At 41.9% G+C, this 25,583-nt stretch overlaps 1 protein-coding gene across 6 annotated transcripts in view; it reads left to right on the top strand.

The window, feature by feature from the left end:
* Window positions 1–25,583, top strand: part of myo9aa (myosin IXAa) — a 101,272-nt gene that overhangs the window by 41,936 nt on the left and 33,753 nt on the right. For 5 of the 6 annotated variants that reach the window (XM_034581605.1, XM_034581600.1, XM_034581599.1 and 2 more), the window contains exons 3-11: window positions 12,246–12,340; window positions 12,422–12,484; window positions 14,069–14,168; window positions 15,893–15,955; window positions 19,190–19,287; window positions 19,617–19,743; window positions 20,638–20,727; window positions 23,605–23,721; window positions 24,259–24,393. In XM_034581605.1, coding sequence (XP_034437496.1) covers window positions 12,246–12,340; window positions 12,422–12,484; window positions 14,069–14,168; window positions 15,893–15,955; window positions 19,190–19,287; window positions 19,617–19,743; window positions 20,638–20,727; window positions 23,605–23,721; window positions 24,259–24,393 — 888 coding nt within the window. The remainder of the gene's footprint in view (window positions 1–12,245; window positions 12,341–12,421; window positions 12,485–14,068; window positions 14,169–15,892; window positions 15,956–19,189; window positions 19,288–19,616; window positions 19,744–20,637; window positions 20,728–23,604; window positions 23,722–24,258; window positions 24,394–25,583) is intronic. The other variant, XM_034581602.1, reaches the window with a different exon arrangement.

Here is a 25,583-nt window from a genome sequence, read left to right as displayed (position 1 = left end):
TGTTTGGGTTTTGTTGATGCAGCTACAGAAGATCTGTGACTCCAAATACACAGAATATGTATCATACATTTTATGTTTATACATTGAATGCATGTATATTTCTGAAAAGGGTTTGTGTGTTTTGTTGGTGTATCATGCACCAAGGATTTTAGTTAGGCTACTAATTAACTGACTGTCTTGGACCATAAGAGTTAAAAACTCAACCCATATTCAGTTTACTCTCGTAAAGATGAATGAAACAAGAACAAATTCACATTTTAGAAACTGGAACCAGTGAATTTTGGGCTATTAATTGTTGAATCAAATGTCGATTTCTAGCCCTAAATTCGAGTGCGTTGTCTTTTCCAAACTTGCATCTCATGTCCTTTTTCCAGCTCATTGTAGTGGGTGCAGTGGTCAGTCGGATTTTTGACCCAACAATCAGGTCTTGTTCCTCTCTGTGTCGGTTGAGTGACTCACAGCTCTGAGTCTGTGGGCTGAGTGGAAGGAATGACAGTGATTCATGACGGTCGGACATCAGCTCCTCTCCCACTGCTTCTGTGAAACTAAACTTCAGGAGACATTTTGTGCAGATGTGTTGAAAACTGAACTCTAATAATCCCAATAAGACTGGACAGGTAGTACAGGAGGGTTAAGTCTCTCACAGGAACTGTTTTTTATATTCACAACCAATAATTCTATGAACTTTTTCAGTGTCAGGTGAATATAAACTGACTTTATCTGTCAACAGTCTGTAGATGGATTTGTTCTTATTCCTTTATCGCATAAGTTCAACTGGAACTAGTGGTTAAAAATCACGTTTAGTTACCTCAGCAAAGGAGTTTGTTTTCACCCCTGTCCGTTGGTTTGTTTCTTCATTTTTCAATATTCTTGTATAATTCATGGATCTTGATTTTTAAAAATCAGGAACAACTAGGGGACTGGTGTATGGCTGTTTGAAATGTGAATGAATATGAGCTCTACTGAATTCTCTATTTGTGATGAAAACACAAGTTAATTTTCCAATATGGACCTGATCTAAGTTTAAGATAGAATGGTGATCTGATGGATGGAAGTTAAACATTTTACAGAGCTTCAAGGAGTGGCTTCTACTGTTATTCATGTTTTACTTTGTTAAGTAAAACAATAAAAATAAATGCTGGGGATTTCTGACTCTTAAAATTATATGATGTGAACACATTGTAAACATGTCTGACTTCCTCTTTCCATTTTTATATCAGCACATGACATAAATAAACAGTGCCATTTTGCCCTCTGAAGCATTTTGAGGCCTCCGTCGCTCGCACCTTATATTTTAGATTCCCTGCAGTGGGAAATAACCTGAAGTGTTGGCACGAGTGAAACGAGACATTCTTGTCATCTACATTTCTCTGGAATTCCTTCACACATCTTTCTCTCTGTCTCCAACTGTTTTTGTCTCCTTGTTTTTTTTTTTAAATCCCTCTCTGTGCTTCTCCTTTACCTCGTCTCGTTACCTCAAGGAAACACTGCACTATTGTTTCCCTCAGGACGTCCCGGTAAAGATGGTGCTGAAACGAAGAAACTCTTTGCTTTGGCGAAATTTAACTTAACTCTGGATCTTGAATCTTTGAGCCACATTAACCCTGATTTCTCACACGTCAGAAACCGAGCTCCCCTCTTATGTAACGCTGGGTCAAAAGTTCAGATGAGGTGGGGGGGGACTTTATTTTGTCTTTCTTTGAAATTGTCACATGGCAGAAGGAGCAGGAATAATGAGGTGAATGACTGAAGAACAGAGCAGACACTGTGCACCAATGTGAGTAATGACATTGTGTCAAAGGCATCTTGACAATGTTTGAAATAAATCCTGTAAGGCAGCTGGGCCACACGGAGCAGGACGGCGCCTCGGCTGCAAATAGTCACCTCACGCCACAAAGGTCTGTGCGTTCAGTCATCTCTTTACGCTGAGGAAGAATGAGGTGTGATTTCTCTCATCAACAAGATGGAAGATATTTCCATTAAATAAAGTCCAGTTCTAGCAACTGTCCCCTTCACCTGGACCTAAACTTAGTGTGACTGTGACTGGATTTACTGTACACACCTCCAGCCCAAGGGTTAGGGATGCATGGATACACACCTTAAAAACAGTCAATAAAATATTCAATTAATTGATTGACATTTTATCTAAAATGACCAAAGGACGAAGATGTTTCTATCACATGATTGACACAGAACTGTAAAAACCCCAAATACCTCCGTATGAAAAAGAGGTGTCATACACGTAGAGGAGGCAACAGAAGACGACAAGAAGATTCGTCAGCTTTTGGCGATAAGGGCCGAGGTCGGTGTGAATGAGCTACAAACAAAAACGTGATCTTTGCACTGGGATTCGTATCCTGCCTCCTGCATTGACCTACTTCCACCTCCCGCCTAAATGTTCCTGCTGTTGTGAACGTGTGTGACTCGAATAATCTCCTGCTGACAAACTTCTGGAGATTTTATGAAAATGGCTTCAAAATCACAAATTTTGTTTTGACTGCAGAGCAATGAACAACCTGTACACATTGATATGATGTGAGTAATGACAAAAGAAAAGAACGGCTGATAATTCGACGAGTCTTGTCAATAAACATTGTTATTTAAACTGACACGTTTCCTCTGCAGAGAAACTTTGTGTCTTTATTACCTGACAAACTTACACATAACAAGCTGCGTGCACACGCCTGGATATGAAAGGGAATGGGAGGCGGTGCGCTGATTAATTTATTGGGAATTTATTGTCACACCTAAAACGCGTTGATGATTAATTAGTTTAGTATGTACAACCCAAACGAACCTGACACAGCAACTGTTTGCTTCCCAGGTTAATCAAACGTATATTTGGAAACGCCCTAAAAAAAAAAGCACTTGCTCCCTGCTCTTTGCACCATGTGCTTAAAATAGAAGCCGTAGACCGGAGGGCAGTTATGACGGAGCTGGATATGTCTCTATTACACTCTCTTGTGTTGACTCTCTGATAAATCTGTTTGCTTTTTGACACAGAAACGTTCTGATAACACTGAGAGACGGAGTCTGCGCAGACTAATCAAATGGAAAATGGAAAGACATGAATCAGTGTGTTCCTGTTTCTGTTGAAAGATCCCAGTGATTCATTTACTCAGCAAAATCTATTGATAAACACAAATATGATATTTCCTGTTTGTGTTCATCAAGTTTTTTATTAACACAAACATGAAAGGAGGCTTTTGTGTTTGTTCCTTGTCTTTTAGGACGTGAACAATTTTCTCAAACTCAGTGTTACTGCTGTTAACTTTCATTGTTCCCTCTGCCAGGGAGGTTGTGTTTTTGCCCCTGAGTTGGTTTGTTGGTTGTGTTTGTTTGTTTGTCAGTCAGCAGGGTTATGTAATAACCACAGAACAGATTATCCATGAAACTTTGGGCCAAGAAAGAACCCATTAAATTTGGATCCGGACGAAGGGGCCAGTTTCCCAGGGGAATAATTAATGGCTGCTGATAAAAAAAAAAGATCAGGCATATTTAGGAGACTGATATCTCTGAGTCTGTCCGATTGGGTGCAGCTTGATTCGGGCGAATCCTATGATCTCCTTTGCGAACAGGATCAGATTCTCTTTTTTATACCTTTCCGAACTTCATTAAATTTGGAAATAGATGCATTCAGACGTGCGTATCTTTCCATTTATGGTTAGTTGTCATTCTTCCATCTCCACAGTTTCCTGGCTCGACTTTAAAACGCAGTGAGATGATGGACGACTACTTACACAGCCCCGGGAGATGAGAAAAACAGTTTTCTCTCAGGATTAATACACAGGTGTACAATTTATGAAACAGCATGAGAAATAAATTAGTTAATTTCATGGTTTTTAAGAGTTTGCGATTTGCTTCTGTCTGAGGGGCCTGCAATTCTGGAATGTGTTTTTTTCCCAGTCGTCTTCTCTAAATCAGGGACTTTTACGTTATATGAGAGATGGGGCTCTGACAGGAATTCCTGAGATCCATGATTATTTTTTTGTTATGCCTGGCTTTCATCTCCGTCCCTGTGACTAATGCCCGCCTCCTTCCCACTGACGCAGGACGACTCTGAGATTGAAACAAATACTTTAATCCTCCGTTGCACTGATCAACGGCCGTTGCTTTCTCTAATTGCATTTTTCTTGTTTTGTTTTTTTTCCCGTCTCCTCATCGTTCCCTCCCTCTTTCTCTCCGTGAGCCTCTCAGTCACATGCACACACACATGCTTGTCCGCTGTAGTCCGGTGTTATGAGACGTTAATCACCCACTGTCACTGTAGTGGATCCAGTGAGATTTTATTACCGAACACAGTTGATTAATTGAAATTTGTGCTCACAATCATTTCCTGCTTTACATTTTGCACGTTTCATTTTAGATATGTTAGTGTTTTCCACCTGTTGCTGACTTTTTTCTTCAGTTAGTGTAATAAATAAATTCCTTTCCAGCTCAGATTTAAAATCCTGACTGGACGAGCTTGAGCTCACTTCTCCCACTGAACAATGAAAGTGGGGATGTGATATTAGAGGAAAAGGAGGAAAGAGAAAAGTGGGTGTTAAAGCTGTTGAGTTGTTAAGATGTGTCTAAAGGTTTTTTAAAAATTGGATGAGACTGAAAATGACTTTAACAAAAGTAAACTCTTTATACTCTGGAAATGTGTCATACTTTATACTATCACATATTTTTATCTCTGTAAAACAAACGTCTTATCCTATACTGTGTATGGAAATATGAATTAACTGTGAAGTCATCTTCTTACTACAATTATTCATAAAATAATTAGTCTGATAAAACAGGCCACGATATGCCTGTTTTATCCATGAAGGAAGAAAAATAACATCCAGTCTCCTGCAATGCAAACTGTAATTGCCTCTATTCCAGTGGTTCTAACCTGTTTATTTTATTTTCTCCTCTGGGCTGAGAAATCTCAGCCTTGATATAAATAACTTCTAACATTATTATTATGCACACATGTATTATGCTGTTTAAATGGATGTGACAGCAGTTTAAAAAAAAACAAAACTCTATAGCTGAAATTGCCTCGGACACGTCAGTTGTCAAAAACCCCAACGAAACAAGCCAAGAAGTTTCTGGCTGCCTGTCCGAGCTCGTCTGCTCCTGCCAGAGCTGCACAACTTGTCAAGTTGATGTGACGTCTGTATTGATAATTTCACTGGACCATCAGATCTGCTCCCAGGGGCCTGAGAGGCAGGGCGATGGTTAACTCACTGAGGAAGATGGAAGGCAGCGTTTCGGACGTCTAACCCAAAACTTCTGGCGTGCAGTCAAACTTTTGGTTGCTTTTTAAATGGGTGAACCACATTTTCCTACGGTGGCTGACACTGTTTTGCATTGATTTGCATTTCAACACTTTTCTAATCCACAGTTTGTTACTCTTGTGGTGATTTGGATGCATTCAAATCCTTATTTATTAGAAGATTGCTTGTTTTGTCCCCTCAACAGTCCGGGAGCTCAGAATATTCACTTTACTCTCAACTTAGTCAAAGACAAGCAATATGAAACCTAGAATAAGTAAATGTTAAGAAGTTTTACGCAAAAATTACTCATCAAAACATATGTTAAGTTTTATATATGTTATGTATGTTTATGATTATTTCCCTGGCGATTGACTCCTTGATTAACCGACTATAAGTTTCAGCTTTATCCAGCATTAATCTTTTCCTAAACAAAAGCTGCACTCAATTATTGTGTGAATCCAATATGATTAAACCAAGAATAGCAACAAAAGCTAATGACAGGCAGCAGAAGTTCAGCCAAGCAAAAATCCCATAGTTCACTCCTGAAATCCAAAAAAACCTCAACTGCTCTTATTGCGATTAATCAGGACAAAGATCCTGGACACGCTCCAGTCGGAGAAAGAAAATCTCCTGGAACTGAGCAAGTAAACCTCATTATATCAAGTTTAATAATAGCAAGTTAAAAAAATGGTTTGTGTCTGTGGAATGGAAAAATGTAGATCTCGTATTTGATGGATTTCCATTTGCACATTCGCTAACGTCCCCAGACGACAAAACCAACTGACTCTGGTGATTTCTTTCCTCTGGTGGCACCATGAGGTCGACATTTGTGGTTCTGAGTAAAACGCCCTCAAACCATCGGTTGGTTTCCCATGAATTACTGTCCAGACATTCTTGAAGGATTAATTCCAACAAGTTTAGTGATCGACGGACTTTTCCCTCCGGTGCCGTCATCGGGTCCACATTTTGTCCAAAGCTTTTGGTTCGTCACAAACCTTAAAAACAAAGCTCAGGTGTTTTCACTGCTTCTCCCTCTTTTATCCCGGTGGTTTAAAACACATTTTAAAGCTCTTGTTTTGACAGAAGCAGCCGCTGGCAGCACCCACATCCCACCGTGCTCTCACTAAGCCGGGACCCCTCTGTGATTAAACAGCCGCGCTGACCACAGTCCTCCCTGACCTTAGGTGTGAGATTACAAGGGGCACGGTTTACGAGTTGGCGTCATCTGCCCACACACACTGTGACATAACCGTGATGCATGTCGGGCTCGGGCCGCTCACTTCATTGTTGACATCCTGTGGTGGATGAGCTGGTAAAAGGCTCGGGGAAAAGGATGTGAATCCACGGAGGTTAAATGAACAATGCCTCTTTTGAAGCCGTTGAATCACATGGAACAATTTGTCAGAGTAATTTTCTCCATATAGCGACTGTCGGGAGAAGGAATGCTAAAAATTTGGTTGACACTTTCCTAAATCAATTTCTGGTCAGTGAGTCAGAAGAATGCCGTTTTTTTTATCTCGTGGCCATTTCACTTCGGAAACTTTGAAGTGGACACAAAGCGCCTCTCTGTGCACTTTGGGACCACGCTGTCACATGATCTCTAAACACAACCCGGCATGGAAATTCATTTGTAACCCTAAGCATTTGATGACTTACTAAAAGATTATCCCTTTGTGAGTTAACTCAAGTAGTCTTTTGTCTCCGCTCTCTATCTAAGGGCCTAGTGTGACCCCGCCATTCACTCCTCCTCTTCCTCTTCCTCTCCTCCTCTTCTTCTTATTCCTCTCCCTCGCCTCTCCTCTCCACCCTCTCCTTCATCTCTTTTCCTTTCCTTTCCTCTCCTCGTCCTCTCCTCTTCCTCTCCTCCTCTTTCACTTCTCCTCCCCGCCTCTCCTCTCCTTCTTCCTCTCCCTCGCCTCTCCTCTCCACCCTCTCCTTCATCTCTTTTCCTTTCCTTTCCTATCCTCTTCCTCTCCTCTCTTGGCCTCTCCTCCCCGCCTCTCCTCCCTTAACTGTCCTCTACTCTCCTTCTTCCTCTCCTCTTCCTCTCCTCTCCTCTACTTCTTCCTCTCCTCTCCTCACCTCCCCTCTCTGCGTTCTTTTCCTGTTCTTTTCCTCTCCTTTTCCTCTCCTTCTTCATCTCTTTTCCTTTCCTCCCCTTTCTCTTCTCCTCCCCGCCTTTCCTCTCCCTCGCCTCTCCTCTCCACCCTCTCCTTCATCTCTTTTCCTTTCCTCTTCTTTCTCTTCTCCTCCCCGCCTTTCCTCTCCTTTGCCTGTCCTCTACTCTCCTTCTTCCTCTCCTCTTCCTCTCCCCACCTCTACTTATTCCTCTCCTCTCCTCACCTCCCCTCTCTGCGTCCTTTTCCTCTCCTCTTCCTCTCCTCTGAGCTAATGAAGTCATCCTCACATGATTAAATGTGTGTCCGCTCTGCAACGCATGAGTCAGAGCGTACAGCAGCAAACAGAGGCCTAATCAACTCACTACAGAGAGACGCATTAATAGAATCTGAACTGAGCAATTCTGTGAGGTGTCGCTGGAAGTCTTATTGATTTCCTAGAAGAGAACAAATAAGGACCTATATGTGATAATAGGATTATCTCTAGATGGTTGTGTACATCACATATTGTCCGTAGAAAAAAACTTTTTTGCCAAACCTGATGTACTCATTTGATTTACTGGATGTGTAAGTTATTGATATGATACAAATGAAAACTGATAACAATTTCTGCGTCATGTCCTGCCTTCTGCTGCCCGACCCAAGTGCCACTTCCTGCCTGACTGTTCCCACTTGTTCCTGTTGTTGAGAACGCATCTGACCCGGAAAATCTCCTGCTGCGTTCTTCATATGTGAAAGGCAAACTCTGGAAAATGTCCATACCCACTTTTCCAGACATTTTCTGGAGTCAATGACTCAAAGCATCTCTAACTGATTAGTTACTCAGAGTTCTGCATCTGTTGCCACAGCCCAGTGAATTGCTGTACTGTCAATACTTAGGATCGGATCAGGATACTTTAAAAACAAGCAGCTGTATGTGCACCTGAATCTGTGTCATCACCATAAACTGTGAATCTAGTTGAAGCTTTTTCTTCCCCAAGTGGTACAAATACAGATATAACAAAGACTGCAGTACTGAAAAAACAGTGTATTTACTTCTCTATAATAATAATAATAAATTATCCACTGGGACCACAACGGGTGGCAGTGAAGCTTAAATCTGATATCAAACTAAAAGGACCTCTGCCTTGGAGAGTAATTGCTTATTAGAAAGTGCTGAGTCATGATAAGGATCTACCTGCGCCCGAATAGAAGCTATCACTTTCCCTCAATAAGAACGTTGACTGACAAACCCTTGTAACTGGAAAGGTTTTCTCACCGTGACCACAGAACTCAACACATCTGAGCAGTTTCTCCAGATGTGGACGTGAGGAGAGACTGATTAGCTCCCTGATGAAAACCCCCGACCTGAGCGTCGGAGCCTCGGCTCAGTCTTCGCTCCTCAGAATGACTTTGACCGAGCCTGTCGTCAGACACATTACACTTAGAACACGCTGGCACCGTCTCAACTCCATCGCTGCTCCGCCTTTGGCTCAGTCTGCAGTTTGCGGCCAAGAATAACACCGTTGACCTACTAGAGTGACTGAAGTGGTGCGAATCACGTCTGTACAAACAGCTGCGGTGTCTGTTTGAGTCTTTGTGTCCATCCAGAGGGCTCAAAGTCCACCCTCAAGTACTTTTCCACTGATGTGTGTTTGAAATCATACTCTTCATGATATCGTAAAAAAAGAATGACGTGATTTAGTGTTTTAGTTTTCCCCCCTTACCTCGGCCTGCCCTGTCTGCGAGAGCTCGGCTTGCGTTCGATGTTCCAGAATAACTTTTGACAACTCCCACAGGAGAAGAGGCAAGAGTGGATTAGCATTTTTGTGGATGAGTGCAGTAGAATCATTTTTTTGTCCTGTGGCTGATCTGCACTCAGGTCTATTTGTGGTTATTTCGGGTGAAGAAGAATGTCCATCTGTGAATGATCTGTTACTGATGGTTTGATGTTTTTTGTTTGCTGAAAACGTTTCTTTTGTTCTTCAGCTCCACTCACGATGATGTGAGGCCAGCGTGAGTGATGTTTCAGGCAGTTTTTTTTACTTTTGCTCAAAAATGGAAATGCAGCAGTTGGTCCTGACACTCTCTCGTAACTTATTGAAATGTATTTTTAATGCTTTTATAGGTTTTGATAAACCTTTTCTTGCATGTTGGTCTGAAACCTCATCCCCCCTCGAGGTCCGTTTATGACGAAACGGCCCTTCTGTTATGAGATGTGTTTTACTGCCGTTGATATGGAGCTGGCCAAGTTTTCAAAGAATAAAAACTGTCGGCTGTAAAAATGTCTTCTTTAACCATGCATCGTTTTTTTTACACAGACCAGGTGGACAAATACACACTGCCTGAACATAAATCAGCTCTCAGCATTTTTAGTTGTTCCACATCCTGCTTCCTGCTGGCCCATCACATCATGTTGGACGCCAAGCCATTTAACAAAGAAACACAGAGAGCTCTGATCTCTGACTTGTCTGACCTGGGCTCCTCACCCTGTCTGCGAGCAGGTTGTTGTTATTAGTGCTTGAGTGCTTGCTTTTTACTGGCTGTTCCATTTCGGGCAGTTCTTACCACTTAGGGACGCTGAGTGATGTTACTCTGTCCTCGTCTGACCTGTGGTTCCTGAACCAGGAAGGTTCAGTGGCAGACGAAGTGACGAACAGGACACCAGCTCCTCTGGGAATATCAACGGCATCAGGCATCACATTTTTAAAGGACATTTTTCTGGGTTAGGGTTAGATGATACCGCTGCCGTTCCTCAGTTTGACCTTGCGTTGTCTTCCTTTGTCCAGACGGTAGAGTTGTACAGGTTTTTCCACTGCGTCTGCCTATTTTAATGATTTGTTCAGCCGAGTGAGTCACAAATGAAGGGTGAGTTCATTGCTGTGATCCAGTTGTTTGAGGCAGCGTCTGCCAGCAGTGCAGAGGCCAAAGTCTAGCAGACTCTCCTGAGTCCTGATTCCCAAAACCATTTTAATGGTGTGATGATCACTGAATCACGGAGTTTAAGTTCACTTAAATTTGGTTTTCTAAACAGTATTTATCTCGATTTCCCCTCAGGGCTACATTATAAACACATTTGTATTTGAAAGGAGACATATGTTGCTTTTCCTAGTTTTTCTTTCCTCTATGGTTTTTGTGTCCGTGGTAAAGGGAGCTCCACTCCCCCTGAAAACACTGAAACTCCGGAATCCCCTGTAAACCTTGTTAGTGGCCCAGCCACTACTTCTGCATCATTGTGATACGTTTGCATAACACATAATAACACCTAGCGGCTCGTCTGGTTTACTCCCTAACAAAGCCAGGAAAAGAGAAGTCAGAGGACAACATTTCCTACATGTGCTGGAGGCAGTTGACAAATCACAGCAGTGGGTCAACTGGCAAGTCAGAGCTTTATTAGGAAGAGGGCCTTGAAGAGACTGTAGCTAAAACCATGTGTTTCAGGCTGCATCCATACTGCCAGGTTTTTGTTTGTAAATGCATTCAATCTGCTGCGGATACGCCTGGTGTCCTCACTACTCCAGAGTGAGGAAACTGTTTTAGTTTGAAAACTGCGGTGCTGCGTTTCTGTCTGGACGAGCAGAAACGGAGATGTTTGGAAAGGATAACGTAGACGCTCACAACCGCTTGTGTTTTGTGTCTTTTCGTACAAGACTACGTCTGTTTCGTCAGGCTCCTAGCACATGACCCCTTTCCAGAAGAAAACAACGGACATTAGCCTCGGCTACCAGTGCAGAAAGCAACATGGATAATCAATGACAGGCGTGGCGGACCCTGTCTTCTTTGCCAACAGCTGTTGTGCAGTTAAATTCACTATTTAACAATGTGCTTAAATGTGTTGGAGATTAGCTATTATTCGTTTCAATACTCATTTCTGTTCGAGCTCTTTTTGCAAATGAAAAACCAAATGCTTCCACGTGCATCTCCATGTGTCATGTGCATATTTCTGACTGAAATGCATTGCAGACCTTGTGTCGCTGATCCATTTGAAAAGAAATGATAACTGGACAAAGCTCACTACTTTGCCTTGTAAAGCTTTGATTTGTGTTGTTCGGGGCTGAAAAATCTTCTCCTAATTTTTTTCTTCTGTGTTGCATTATGCTGCGAGCCAATCACGGCCCACCCTGAACCGAAACAACATGTTTCGGTTCAGGGTGGAAACATGTGATGTTTGATGAGATTGAGCGATAACTGACCCCCTTGACTCCAGCTCACAGCGTTGCCGTTTAGCTTGATGTTAGCATTGCTTGCATGTTGGTTAGTGGCGTTGGTGAAAGGGTGGGGTCAAAGAGGGGGTGCTTTCCCATTCCACAGACGCAAGGCTCGGGGCGCTCTAAGTGATTCGCTGAGGAATTTGTTTACTTGTGGCGTAGCTACAAATAACTGCAGGGTTTATATAGGCCGAAAAAACGACTTCCCCTCCAGGCAGCCATACAACATAAACAGCTGCCAGGGGAAATACTGGACCGTCTTATTAAAGCACAACCACTACACATGTTCCACAAGGCCACATGGATCCCATTACTCACTGAGGAGCTTTTTTCCATCAGGCCTGCTGGGCCTCGCTCCTTCATCCGCACTCTGGCAATTTGTCTGACTCTGACTTAAATAGATCCTAAAACCATGTTATTAATCTGTCTCGGACTGATGCCGTTTGAAACTATGTGAGAGGAAAAGATTGCTCCGCGCCGACCAGGCTTGACAGCCTTTCAAGTTTGGCACGAGGCCCGAGTCTCTGCGAGCTTGACCCACAAACAAATTATCCACACCCAACGACGACTCTGAACTTGACCCTCTAACATGCGTTACTGATATGTGTGTAAGATGTGTAAAATGTCGCCTCTTCACATTAATTTTCAACTGTGTGTGTTTGTTTCTCACCACGTCTTCCTCTCTCGTCCTTCAGGCATTTGGGAACGCAAAGACAGCCCACAACAACAACTCGAGTCGCTTCGGCAAGTTCATCCAGGTGAACTACCAGGAGAGGGGCACTGTGAGAGGGTAAGGAGACAAAGGCCTTTCAATTTCCCTGCAAATAAATATCATATTCATCATTTGACACCTTGTTTGAACTGTTTTCAGAGCGTATGTGGAGAAATACCTCCTGGAGAAGTCGAGGCTGGTCTATCAGGAGCACAATGAGCGGTGAGCAGAAGTTTATCATAATAATATAAAAGTAAAACAGAAGTAGGTGGTTTTATTGAGCAGGAGGTGACACTTCCAGCTTCTACGTCTGAGCAGTGATAGACTGTAACGTGATCTTATGAAGTGCAGCTCAAAACAAAAGTGAAGGAAAATAAATGAGCTGGCCTCCAACTTTACGGCTTTTTCTGTGCATCAATCAAACATGATTCATGTCCTCCTTGCATGAAATGAATTTCATATTGCTTATTTAAACAGATTTGTATAAATTAAACTTGTAATATATTATATCAACAGAGGCTTTAATGATGGATGATGCTTTGAGGTCCCTAATAAGGAAAATATGTCAACAAACCAGGTTCTTGGCTGTTCTAGCACGATGTTGAAACAGTCCTTCATGACATTCAACCTGCACTTAGCTTAAAACTTTATCCTCTCACTTAGAAAAACATGAGCATAAAATAAATCTGTGGTTTGAATTTTGGCAAAACATTTGTGCGTCTGAGTAAATTTAAGCGAGAAAGCCTGTTGTATGTTTGCCAGCGTGTGAGTCATGAAGTGAATTGACCTCTAAGTGGGACTGATGTGTTGGACTGGCTGGATGGAGTGGTGAAGGTTAACCTCACCATGGGGGGCCCACAGAGGGCCCTCTGCGTTCTCGTATTGAGATGAATTGCTGACTCCAAGCTTGTGTGTGTGTGCTCCAAGAGAACCGTCGGTCGCACAGCTGCTGCACAAGTTGACCTCTAACCTTTACGCTGTCAGAGGAAAAAGGGCGAGCACACATGCACACACACTTGTGCACACACACACAAACAAACTGAGCTGCCATTACTCCCTTTTTCAATTTTTCTGTTGCATTGTGGCTCCAGAGAATTCAATACTGGTCCATCTGTCCGACACACTGGTCTCGTCAGTTTTTAAACGAGATAAGATGAGTTCAGCCAACACAAACAATAGATAAATCATTCTTAATGATAATATATAACATACTGTGAATAATAAATTAATGAAGAATGGAAACTATGAGAGTCTTCCAGGTGGATGCTGAGGCATTTCAGGGACAGAAGGGATATGTAGTCCCTCCAGCGAGTTCTGGGTCTCCTCGCGGTTTGGCGTGCCTGGTTAACCTCCAACGGAAGGAACCTCAGCTGCCCCCTTTTCAGTGTGAATGAGCAGCGGTTCTACTCCGAGCTCCCCCGAGAGGCTGAGCCAAGAAATCTCTTGCTTTTGGTCACTACCCAGATTGAGGGTTGGAACGTAGATTGACCAGTAAATCGAATCCATCACCATAACGATCTGGTACAACGCCATCATTACAGCTGATGCCGCACCGACCTGCCTGAACATTCATCTTCCCCTCACTCGTGAACAAGACCCTGAGATACTTAAAGTCCTTTTCTTGGGGCAGCAACTCACCCCCAACCCTTACCCAACATATACATACATCCAATACCTTTCGCTATTGAACCAAATAAGCAAACGGAAATATGTTTGTCCGACATTCACATTGTGTTCTCTTACAGAAACCCACAAAAAGACAGATTTTCATGACCATAACCGTAATTGCATTTTTTTCTTTTTCAGGAACTACCATGTGTTTTACTACCTGCTGGCAGGAACGAGTGAAGAAGAGAGGGAAGCCTTTCACCTCAAGAAGCCTGAAGAATATCATTACCTCAGTCAGGTGGGAACTTCAGCTTCAGGCACAATAACGTGTTTTATTAGAAATGATGAGATAACTTAATGTGTCTTACACGTGTGTTTTCCATAAGTCTTCATTTATTTGTAGCGCTGTGAATGTTTGTGTGTCTGCGTTGGTGTCATCTGCTCGTCCTTATACAACGAGGAAGCCCCGGTTCCCTCTGTGTGTCGGTGTCTGCAAACAGGAAAGACAGAAACGATGACACAAAGGAAACACATTCCACTGGTGGTGGTTTTTCAACACAACTGTCCCTCTCACTGTCACTTTCTTTTTATAGTCACGACCAAGATTGTTTTATACTGTGCATCTGTTTGTGTTTTGTGGGTCTAGCTGCATGTGTGTGATCTTCTCATACACTTTGGTTTCATCTTGGTGTCAAATGCACATCCTCGGCCCCACGCCACCGCTGACAAACACACCCACACACAGACACACAAACAAGAAGACAGGCGACATGGTGTTTGTCCCTCGTCTCTGTTGTGTCGTGTGGTTTCACTATAAACACACAAACACACACGTATATACTATAAATATTTTGTTGAAAACTTGTTGCACCTCTGCCTCTGAGCTTCGACTCTCCCACCACGACCTGCTCCCTTCCTCCAAAATCCATACGCCTGCATAAAGGAAGGAATTCCTCCCATTCCTCAAGGCCGCTGACGTGCACGTACAAATACACATGCATCCATAAATACATACTTTCCGCCTGCTCTGTGGAGTTTTCCTGAAAGATGACTCTCTTGCATCATGCACAGCTCTTTGGAATGGATTTCACAACCTCTCCTCTCCCAGACTGGTTTACATGTCGCTGTTATGGATGTTTTTTTCTTCACACCCTTCCTGATTCAATCATTACAGCTCGTTCTGCCTTTTGCTTCGAGAACCACACGTGTGACCTTGACTCTTCTTACTGACCATTTCCTGCTTTTGTGACTGTGAGATCGAATTAATGTAACTACTGGATGAAAATCATTTTGCAGACACACGTTGTTTTTGTACTCACAGAAAAGAGAAAATTGTTGGGACGACTTAAAATAATTACATCTATTGGTAAAACACAAATTAATTAAGTTATTTTTTGTCAAACCAAAGTTAGCAATTGTGTGATTGTAACTTGTTTAACAAACTCAAGTGATTTGTGTGTTAACAATTGAAGTTTTTTTTTTTAAGTTGGTCCAACAATTTTCTTTTTTTCAGTGCAATCCAGGAATTAAATGTCCTTTAAATTTAATTTTAGTTTTGTTATAGCTTATTTACAGAAGCCATAAACAAGAAAAAACTTATCTGCAAGTTGATTTTCATACTTTATCTACATGAGCTCAAATGTGTAGTTTCTGGAAGGCTTGAAATGAACCATAACAACTCATGCTTTTGGAAACCAAATCCATAATGTGCATGTGTGTTGCAGTTTATTCAACTTTCTGCTCCTGCTCCAACAGCTTCCTGTGATCAATAACATGTCTGTGAATTCCTTGCGTGTGCATCATCAGTGTCATACGTGCTCCTAAATGTTTGACACGTGTCTGACTGTACGTGTCTTTGTGTCTTAGCTCCGTCTTAATAACACGTCCTTCCATCATCTCTACTTGCTCATAAATCTCGTGCTACATGTTTAAATGTACAGTATGTGTTGTCGCTGGAATGCTGCTGTCTAACCATTAACCTCGCCTCCCCCCCCCCCCCTCTCCCTGTAAACTCTGCCTCAGCATTCCCAGATGACAAAGAACAGCCAGCAGCCTCACTGGGACAGTTACTTTGAGAGTGAACCGGTCAGTATCTGTGCTTCTGTGTGTCCGTGTGTCTGTCCGTTGATGGAGAAACAGCAACAAGTAGAGTTTCACTCACCTGAACACCGGCGGCTCGAGCCCCACTCTCCCCTGCACAGCTGCTCCACCCCCTCCCCCCTCCCTGTCCCCGTCCCTCCTTTGCTTATGTTGTCGCTCTTTCAGTGTTTCCTGGTTCAGTTTGGGTGTTGTTTATTTTATCTCTGTTTGTTTTTGTTAGTTTTTTGGGGCTTTTCCCTGTTGCGCTGTTTTTTTGTTTTTTTATGTTTAGTGTTCCTGTAACAACCTGTTTGACTTTTTTCATCATTGACGCAGTGTCTTCTACGACTAAAAGGCCAAATTGGCCGTCCTGCCACAGAAGATGTTCAAAATTCTCACACAATCTGTTTGGGCATAAGAAATCAAAGTCAGAATTTATTCAGTCACCCGTTAAATTTAGGTGTAGCTACATGGAGCATGATGTGAGGTACTTGGGTTCTGTCTGAATAGAAAATATAATTTGTAACAATTCTTTATTAGAAACCACTAGAAATTAAACAAACCCAGAGAAATCCACAATTTTATTCAAGGCAACGGCACATTTTATATTGCATCATTTTTTCTTTACCTGTGACTTTGTCTGTCTCTGCTAAAACGTTTGGGGCAAACAACGTATGTGTTACCGCGTAACGACAATAGAACTTCAATACGTTTCCTCATCCGTGAACAGGATTTGCACCTGAGTCACGTCAGGTAGACAACAACTCCCATGATCCCGCGCTGCTTCACAACAACACTAAAAAAGGTTGTATAGTTTCCAAAGTTGCCGTATTCGTACGTATAAGTGCGAAGTCGGACGTTTCCCAGAAGTTGTAACAATCTGAGGGATTTTAAAGTTCATGAACCAGTGATGAACCTTTCACCCACAGAAGTTGGCATGTTTTTGTCACACTCCATTACAACGGACCTTTTAAACATCCGACAGCTTGAATGAGGAAAAGCACTGGTGTGAATAATAAAATGAATGATGGCTGAATTCCATTAAGCCGCTTTGGTTTCATGGTGCTGCCATCGGAGATGCTGGCTCGCCGTCACGCTTGGACAAGAACAGAGTTATTAATGATATCATCAGAGACACTCAAGATCAAGATACTTGATAACATGATAACATGTCAGAGGGTGACAGCATATTCACATGGAGGTGCCAATGTCCTCATGCTCAGGGCGGGAAGTTTAAATCCAGTTTTGATGGTGTTACATGATGGAAGAGGTGTTTTAATTCTCTTGCGTCTCTTGGACACATTTTTTTAAACCTGAAAATCGACCTGTGGAGAGAAGTTGTTCAAGAGTCACAGATGATGAAGATGCTCTAACAGACACTTCATCATCCACAGTGACTGAGCTACAGTAGATGTACTTGATCATATCTCTGGGTTGATGCAAGTTATTTGTCCAATAATTCACCTTTACCCCTTAATCACAATATGTGATTCGAATCAGAGTTGTCGCTCTGTGGTAGAAAAACTGAGATTATAATGTCAATGATCTAAAGACGTTTGGTTTGGTGGCGTTTTTTTGTTTTCTCTACTACATGCATGCAACAGATCACTTTAATTCACAATTTACAGTTAATAATGATTTGTTTTTCACCCTATTTAGTTAACGAAATACTAATAATACAGTGAGATACATAATGTACTTGGGAATTCATTGGGATTAATCCTGTGGTCGATATTATGAACACATTCAAATCTAAATAATTTAGTCAACTTTCTGAATTTCCTCTTTTTCAACACAAGGAAAACCACTAAATCTTTTCATGTCAGCACAGGAAATCTTCCAAATGAAGCATATTAAGGCCTGTAATGATTTTTTAATGTTCCTAAAACAAACATGTGACATCTGGAATCATCAACCGACATTTTCTACGACAGTAAAATATTGTTTTTGTTCAGACCGAGCAACGTGAATATTTTCCCCTTCTATAGAAATGTGACACCAGAGCCACTAATAGTTCACAGTGAGTTCCTGTCGGGAGGGAGGGAGGCAGGAGGCACGTTGGTGTGAGTGTGCGTCTCGTGTTTGTCTTCCTGAGGAGTCGGTATGTGATAATTATGGCAGCCATAGTGGAATGAGCCCATAAGCAAACAGACGAGCTCACATTACGCTGGCTGGACGTGGTTTATGTAGTTACATCAACGCACGTGTTCCAAAGCTCCTCCTGTCGTCATTAACAACTGATACAGATCCACGCATTTCGTCCTCATGTGCATTTGGTTGCTAAATGTTATACAAGATATTATAACACTATAGTATATATAGTAACACTACTGTAAGCTTTAATGACTCCAGAGGTAAATATTTTATTTTTTACTCTGCTACATATATCATAACAGCTTTAGTTGTTATCGTCTTGGCAGTTTAATGTATGAATACCTTACATATGATATATTATCATTATAGTTATATATAAATGAAACAACAGTAGATAAAGTTGTTAAAGTTACTTCCACATCATCCAGTTACAACATTACTGTTGTTTATAAGTCAATATGCAAAATACATAGTTTTAAGTCCATATTTTTACCTAGGAAGATGTCTAAATAGGACAGATATTTAGAAAGTTTTTCTTTAGGCTCTACAGCAGCTTTTAAACTAGATTTAGGGACGAACAGTCGACAGGATATTGAGTGTGTGTGTGATTATTTGTGAGGCTGAATGTCTGCACAAGTAAAACTGAGTAAAGTTTAGCTCCTGTCCGCAGACTTCACTGTTGTTGTGTCTCTGCGTCCACCTCATAAACACACACAAACCCCTGAATCGCTTCTCAGCTCTTTCTCCGGCTCGCCAGATTACTGTGGATCGCTTTAACAGGCTAGATTTTCCCCTACACGAGCACACGCTGCTGTTCTCTAGACTAGATCCTCATCAGACCGCAGTGTTGTTGTTTTGTTTGACCCCCCCCCCCCCCCGTGCCTCTGTTTCTCACTGTGAGTCATTCAATTCCTCTGCTTCAGGCCGTTCCGCTGTTTTTTGTTTCTGCAGAATAAACTGAGGAACTATTTTAAGTATCTTTGCTAGACACTCTGTAAACATCTGGGCACCGTGCATGTCAACAACACTCACTGAATCCTTCTAAACTTCAGAGCGGCTTGTCATTGGCTCTTCTGGCTTCACGGCCGCCGTGTAATAATGGCGACTGTGAGCCTGACGCCCGGTTTCTGCTTTTTTTCTTTCCAGGACTGCTTCACTGTTGAAGGCGAGGACCTGAAGCATGACTTTGAGAGGCTTCAGCTGGCCATGGAGATGGTGGGCTTCCTTCCTGCCACGCGTAAACAGTGAGTGACGCAACCTGCGATGAGTGTGTCATAAGATAGGGTTAAACATTAACAGACTACATCACACACTAGAGGAAAGAAAAACCAACATGTCTCCTTTAAATCTCTTTTTAAAACATTCTATTAAATAACAAATAAAACACTATTAGTTGTTTCCTTGTTTTAAATCCTTTTGTGAAGCACTTTGTGACTTTGCTACACAAATTAATATCCTAAGATTATTATTATTATCATCATTATTTCGATCAAACCTGTGCTAATAACATTAGGTAGCTGGTAGTTACAGATAGTTCCACAGTCTCTCAATCTTTTTCTCGTGTGCTGTGCAGGATCTTCTCTCTGCTGTCGGCCATCCTCCACCTGGGCAACATCTGCTACAAGAGGAAAACCTACAGGGACGACTCCATCGACATCTGTAACCCAGAGGTGCTGCCTGTCGTCTCAGAGCTGCTGGAGGTATACAAAGTCAAAGCTGCTCTGACTGTATTCCTTGTGTTTCTGTATTGACAAAAAAAAACGGATTTTTTTCCCAGTATCATGCTCCAACAAGACTTTTCTTGCCACCACTGATTTGTACAAGAGGAATCTTAAGCTGCTTTCAGATGTACTGAGCTCTGGAGATTATCAGGAGTTTCTCTGCAGGAGCTGTATGTGTGAACTCCGGACATTCTGCAGACTTTCTCCCCTTGGCCCCGTCGTATGAAATCCGCAGAAAGTCCGAACACAGCAGGACACGTCATGAGTGGAGAACCTCCTGCTGCACTGTTCATGTGTGAAAGGCAAACTCCACAGAAAGTCCAGACCCCGATTCTCAGGACAAACAACTTTAGTCACCACCAGTCATTTGAATGGGTTCCTCGCCGGACCACTTTTGTATCAATCACACTCGGAACGCTGTCATTTCAAAGTGACTTAGGAAAGTTTGGCCAACAGTAAATTGCCGTTGGAGCCGGTCGGAGTTAATAAATACACTCGGGGCCCCAATGTTTACATTACATTACTGCAGAGATTCCACTGGAGTCACAGTCGGGTATTATCCTTGTGATGTTGTTTAAGTATTAGATAATCATCGTTTGTCAATCATTAGCTCATTGTAGTGAACATATAATAACATATTATAAGATGAATAGATGTGGGTTTGTGCTGAATCTACATTCTGACTTAACTTCTGAACTGAAAGGATCAGAAAGTACAGACTGATGAGCTGAGGATGTTTCTCTTCAGAATAAAACATATCGAATGTTTAAATCCTTCCTTCAACCCTTTACGCAGATCCCAGTTACTCAGACGTCATCAGAATAGCTGTGTTTCTTTGAAGCTATTCACAGTCGCTCCCGCTGTCATCAACAGGTCAAAGAAGAGATGCTGTTTGAGGCCCTGACGACACGGAAGACGGTCACGGTGGGAGAGAAGCTGATTGTTCCCTACAAACTGTCTGAGGTGAGACTGCAGTTCCAACCTCAGCAACAGCAAACAGACACAGCTGTAAAGACACAGAAAACGCACACAATACAAATACAGCCTGTGGTTAGACTCCTGAGAGACGAGGTGCTCAAACGGTTTCTGCCAAATCTGAAGACAAAGTTTCTGTCTATTTTAAATGGTTGGACGTCACTTCTCTTTGTTGATGCTACACAAACTCAGGATAGGGACAATGGCATCTCTGTCGTTGCCAAAGCGTTTCCCTGAACGTCTGGTGTGTCATGCAGGACTCACTTGTACATGTTTTACCGTCTATGACTTCACACACACCAGTAACAGAGGTAGCAGCGAGCTATGAGAAAAAAACTAGGTCTCTATCCTCAGTATGGACATCATGGTTGCAGAGAAACCACACACACACACACACACACTCACACACACACAGACACAATATCCTCCACTTACAAACACACAAAGTCCTTCAGGGGGTTTAGAGAGAGAGCGAAGGCATTTCCAGCCCCTCTTCAGTTTTCCCCGGGAGCCCTGGTCTGAAAACAAACACACGTCATGGTCTGGAGATGAGAGTCGTCTCAAAGAGAAGAGGGAACAACACAGATACACGGTGTAACAGTGTTAGCCTAACCCCATATTTAAATTATATTTATGTCTTACACACGTACACTGAAGTTGTGGTTTCATCTGCATTTATTTGTTTGTCTGTTTGTTACGTAAAAAACTACTGGACGGATTCCCATGAAAACGTGATTGAGGGATACATGGGTCAGGAAATAACTAATTAAGTGTTGGTGTGGATCCAGACCACTTTCTTCCGAGTATAATTCATTGATCTTGATGAAAAAATTTAATCAGGCATGTTTACCAGGGTCTTACAAAATGCTTTAAAAAGTATAAAATGTAATAATCTTAATTTTAGTCCTTTAAAAAGTCTTAAATGTGTTAAAATACTACATACTAGTTTTTAAATGTGTGTTTTTAACATCTCTTTATTGTACTGATAACTGATATTCTGCAAACACCCTGGTCAGAATTTATGGAAAAGCTATCGATACCTGTCTGCTGGATTTGTAATAATTCATGGACTCTGATATTCCCTCATATCTGTCGTACTTGAAATAGATCTTAAAAAATCTTAAATTTAACTTGAGAGACCCGGTTTCTGGGACTGATATTTATGAGTGTGTGTAATTTGGTGCAGATCCAAATAAAAATCTGTATCTAGTGAATTTAAATGTGGTTTCACGAGGGGAATGTGTTCATTCTAGTTTCCCCAGTATGAATTCCTTACAACGTTCCCGCAGCAGAACTCTCCCAGTAGACGGTGGCTCGTTACACGTTCCCATAAAAAACGACGACAACCTCATAATGGCCTTTTAGATACTTTGGAGTTATTTCATATGAACAAACAGTGATTGCTTCGGTAGCTCCCTGGGTGGTCTCTGTGTAAATATCACTCAGTCACAGTCTCACTAACTGAAATCATACACTCGAGAAACCTCACGGAAAAAAAAGGTTTCTGTAATGAGTCTGCTCCGTTCGCTCAGAGTTATGAGGCTGTTTCCCTCTCCACGTTTCAAGTCCGACTTCCTCTGAATAATGAAAAGCTTATGAGTCATTATACCGCAGAATGTTCACAATAAAAAAAATCTGTCCGGACTCATTGGAGACATATTTGGTCTGAGGCGGCTGAAAATAACCTTGTTAATTGTTTTGGGGGGAAAAAAGAGGAATTTTAACTTGACTCTGTGGTTTGTTTTGTTTCTGAAAACCGAGGCTCAACTTTGCCGCTGAGAGGTCAAATCTTTCCAGCGGATACAGGAATTAAAAACGTTTTTTAATCAATAATTTATCAAAGGAAGCTGTTGCCTAATAATCTGTGTTTATTGAAGAAACCGCATCACTGATTAAACAAATCAGTAGATTTTAAACACTGGGCAACGTAAAGTTTACGATAATATGAGACTTATAAAGACAACTTCTACTGTTTGTCTTCACTTAAACTTGAGAACACGCACTATACGTTTTAAAAGCCCATTAAAGTTATATTATCTATCAGGCCGGGAATGAAAGGCAAACTTTCAGCAGCCTCACCAGTCAGAACTTGGCAGCTCCGACCGTCTGTGCGACACTAGATTGGATTGGCTGATCTCATGAGTCAACCTGACGAGTGTTGGTCTGGATAATGACATTAATAATGACCCAGGGACGTCACGCTCTGACGCTGCCAGCGTGTCAGTCTGTGATGTGACCGTCTGTGCCAGGGTTCCAGTGGAGAACGTCAGCGATGTGTTTGGGTGGGAGGGATGTCTGCTTTTGTCATTTTTATACTTTCCATCAATAATTCTAAGTGCAGTGGCCGATGACAGGATGGGGATTTATACTCGGGTCTCCCTCTAAAGGGTCAGTTGTAAAGCAGAAATACAGCCGCCTGCGCATTTCAACGTTTGTCAAACCAGCTGTTTGTTGTCTGGAGGACGTCTCCGTATATAAATTCTTTTTTTCCGTATTTAAATCTCCAGTCATTGTTTTTTTAGTGGACCTGTAGAAAAGTGCAGTGTTACAGCACCAGGCCAAACTGTGATATGTTATACAGATGTGTGGGACATAGAATGGCTCCCAGTAAGGCTCATACCATTTCTTATTTCAGAGCCCCACCAATACTGGTGGTGAAAACAGAATCTCATTGACATTTTGAGGACCCATTCTCTCACTGTGTATTTTGATAAATCCTCTTCCTGCTGTTGGACAGTGTTTCCTTTATTAAACTAAACATGGAAACAGTCTCATTTGCACATTTCGCTTCTTACTCTATCAAATGTTGTTAAACCATCGATGAGTGTATCTCTAAATACTGTTTGTGTGTGTCTGTCCCTCCAGGCTGGCACGGTGAGAGACTCCATGGCAAAGTCCCTGTACAGTGCTCTGTTTGACTGGATCGTCTTCAGGATCAACCACGCTCTGCTCAACATCAGGGACCTGGAGGACACCACCAAGGTGCGACCACACAAAATGTCTTACCTTGAAAATGTCCAACATGGATAATATCTTTTACTTTAATCAGTGTTTTGTATAACGTAGGACGTGTCCTCAGTTTGAGATCTGATCACTCAGACTACGTGGGGACGGGGTGTGAGACGCATGTGGCCACATTCTTTTCACTGTGTGAATACAAATATGTCCTGGTTCACAGACCTTCCACTCAGCTGACGTCCCCCAACCTGCTACAGTTTCACAATGAACCAAAAGTAATTCTACGTTTCTCAGTGACCGTTGATTCATCTGTAGCCAAAAAATCGACACTGACACACATGATACATTTGTAAAATCAGTCTTCAGAGCTGCAGTGATTCATTCAGTCCCTCCTGACTCTCTCTCTCTTTGCAAACACAACTGACGTATGTAATTATTGGCAAATGGAGCAGGGTTGTGACACCTGATCACATGAGACAGATTCCTGCATTTTAATATCTGGTGTGAACAGAGAACTTAACGCTGTCCCCTTGTCTCCTCGTGTTTCGTCATCTCCCGCAGATCTTGTCCATCGGGGTTCTTGACATTTTCGGTTTTGAAGACTTCGAGAACAACAGCTTCGAACAGTTCTGCATCAACTTCGCCAACGAGCGTCTCCAGCACTACTTCAACCAGCACATCTTCAAGCTCGAACAGGTAAAAATCTCCTCGTCGATGTTCCTCTGAACGGCCTCTTTATTCAAAGCCTTTGACCTGGAGCTGAACTCTCTGAGCTACTGTTCTACAGCTACTAGTATTTGAACACACTGTGGATCTACCATTCACAAGGAAATCCCTCGTCCTTATCACGCCACGCAGAGCACAAACAGCACAATGACACCGAAACAATGCAGAAATTCCTCAGCACATTATGCAACAGGGTTTGCCGAGAAGCTGACGCGGCCGTATGACTCAAACCGCCTGTGACCACCCTGACTCTGGTTGTGTGTTCGCTTAAGTGAGCTGATTAGCTTCAAAGGGCTTTTTACAGTCCTGATGCCTGTAAGTTAAACATGGTGTTTACCTTGAGATCGGCTGAATCAGCGACCTGCACCGACATGTTTGAAGGGCTCAAGCTGCTCGAAAGCCTCCGTGCACTTCATGAATTACACCGAGACGTGAAGGTCTGTCTCCTCAGTCACTCCTGCTTTGATCAAAGCCGTCTTACTTTTGTGTCATAATTACGTCAGGACTTTCAGCATAAATGTCACGGGTAGAGAGTTCAAAGAGTTTTTTGTCCAGAAGCTTAAAGTAAATTAAATTCTACGTTATCGTGCTGCAGATGTAGGAGTTGTTAGTTTAGTGAATTAGGAAATGCTTAAATGAAATGTTAAGTACATGTGGGGTGTGGTAGAAACTAAGATAGTCAGTACAGGTTATATATTCGTATTAAAACTAAAATAAATATATATATATATATATATATATATTAGCTTAACAGAAAAATTACAAAGAGGGAAGAATATATGTCATATTTACAGTATGAACTAGAACTCTGTCGAATAAAACCACGTTTAAATTCATTAGATCCAGATTTTTATTTGGATATTCACCAACTTTAACAAACTCATAAATGTTTTACACCGATGAAGATTCGTCATTCTTTAATAATTATGGAATTGTGAATTGTTTTAAGATAATACGTAATAAAAATAGAAATGTACACATTTGAAATATGTTAATATTTATATAATAATATGTATGCAACTGTAATTTAAAAAGAAGGGTTCACTTGGTGCAGCAGCTTTGGATAAAGTTGCCAATCTAATAAACTATTAGATCACTATTATATAGCAGCAATATTTTGTATAGACTTGTTGTGATAAATATAGATAAATTAAGCTTTA

The sequence above is a fragment of the Hippoglossus hippoglossus genome, chromosome 3 (genome assembly GCF_009819705.1).
Source record: "Hippoglossus hippoglossus isolate fHipHip1 chromosome 3, fHipHip1.pri, whole genome shotgun sequence".
NCBI lineage: Eukaryota > Metazoa > Chordata > Actinopteri > Pleuronectiformes > Pleuronectidae > Hippoglossus > Hippoglossus hippoglossus.
The sequence above is the reverse complement of the archived record's forward strand: the minus strand, read 5'-3'. Positions and strand labels throughout refer to the sequence as shown.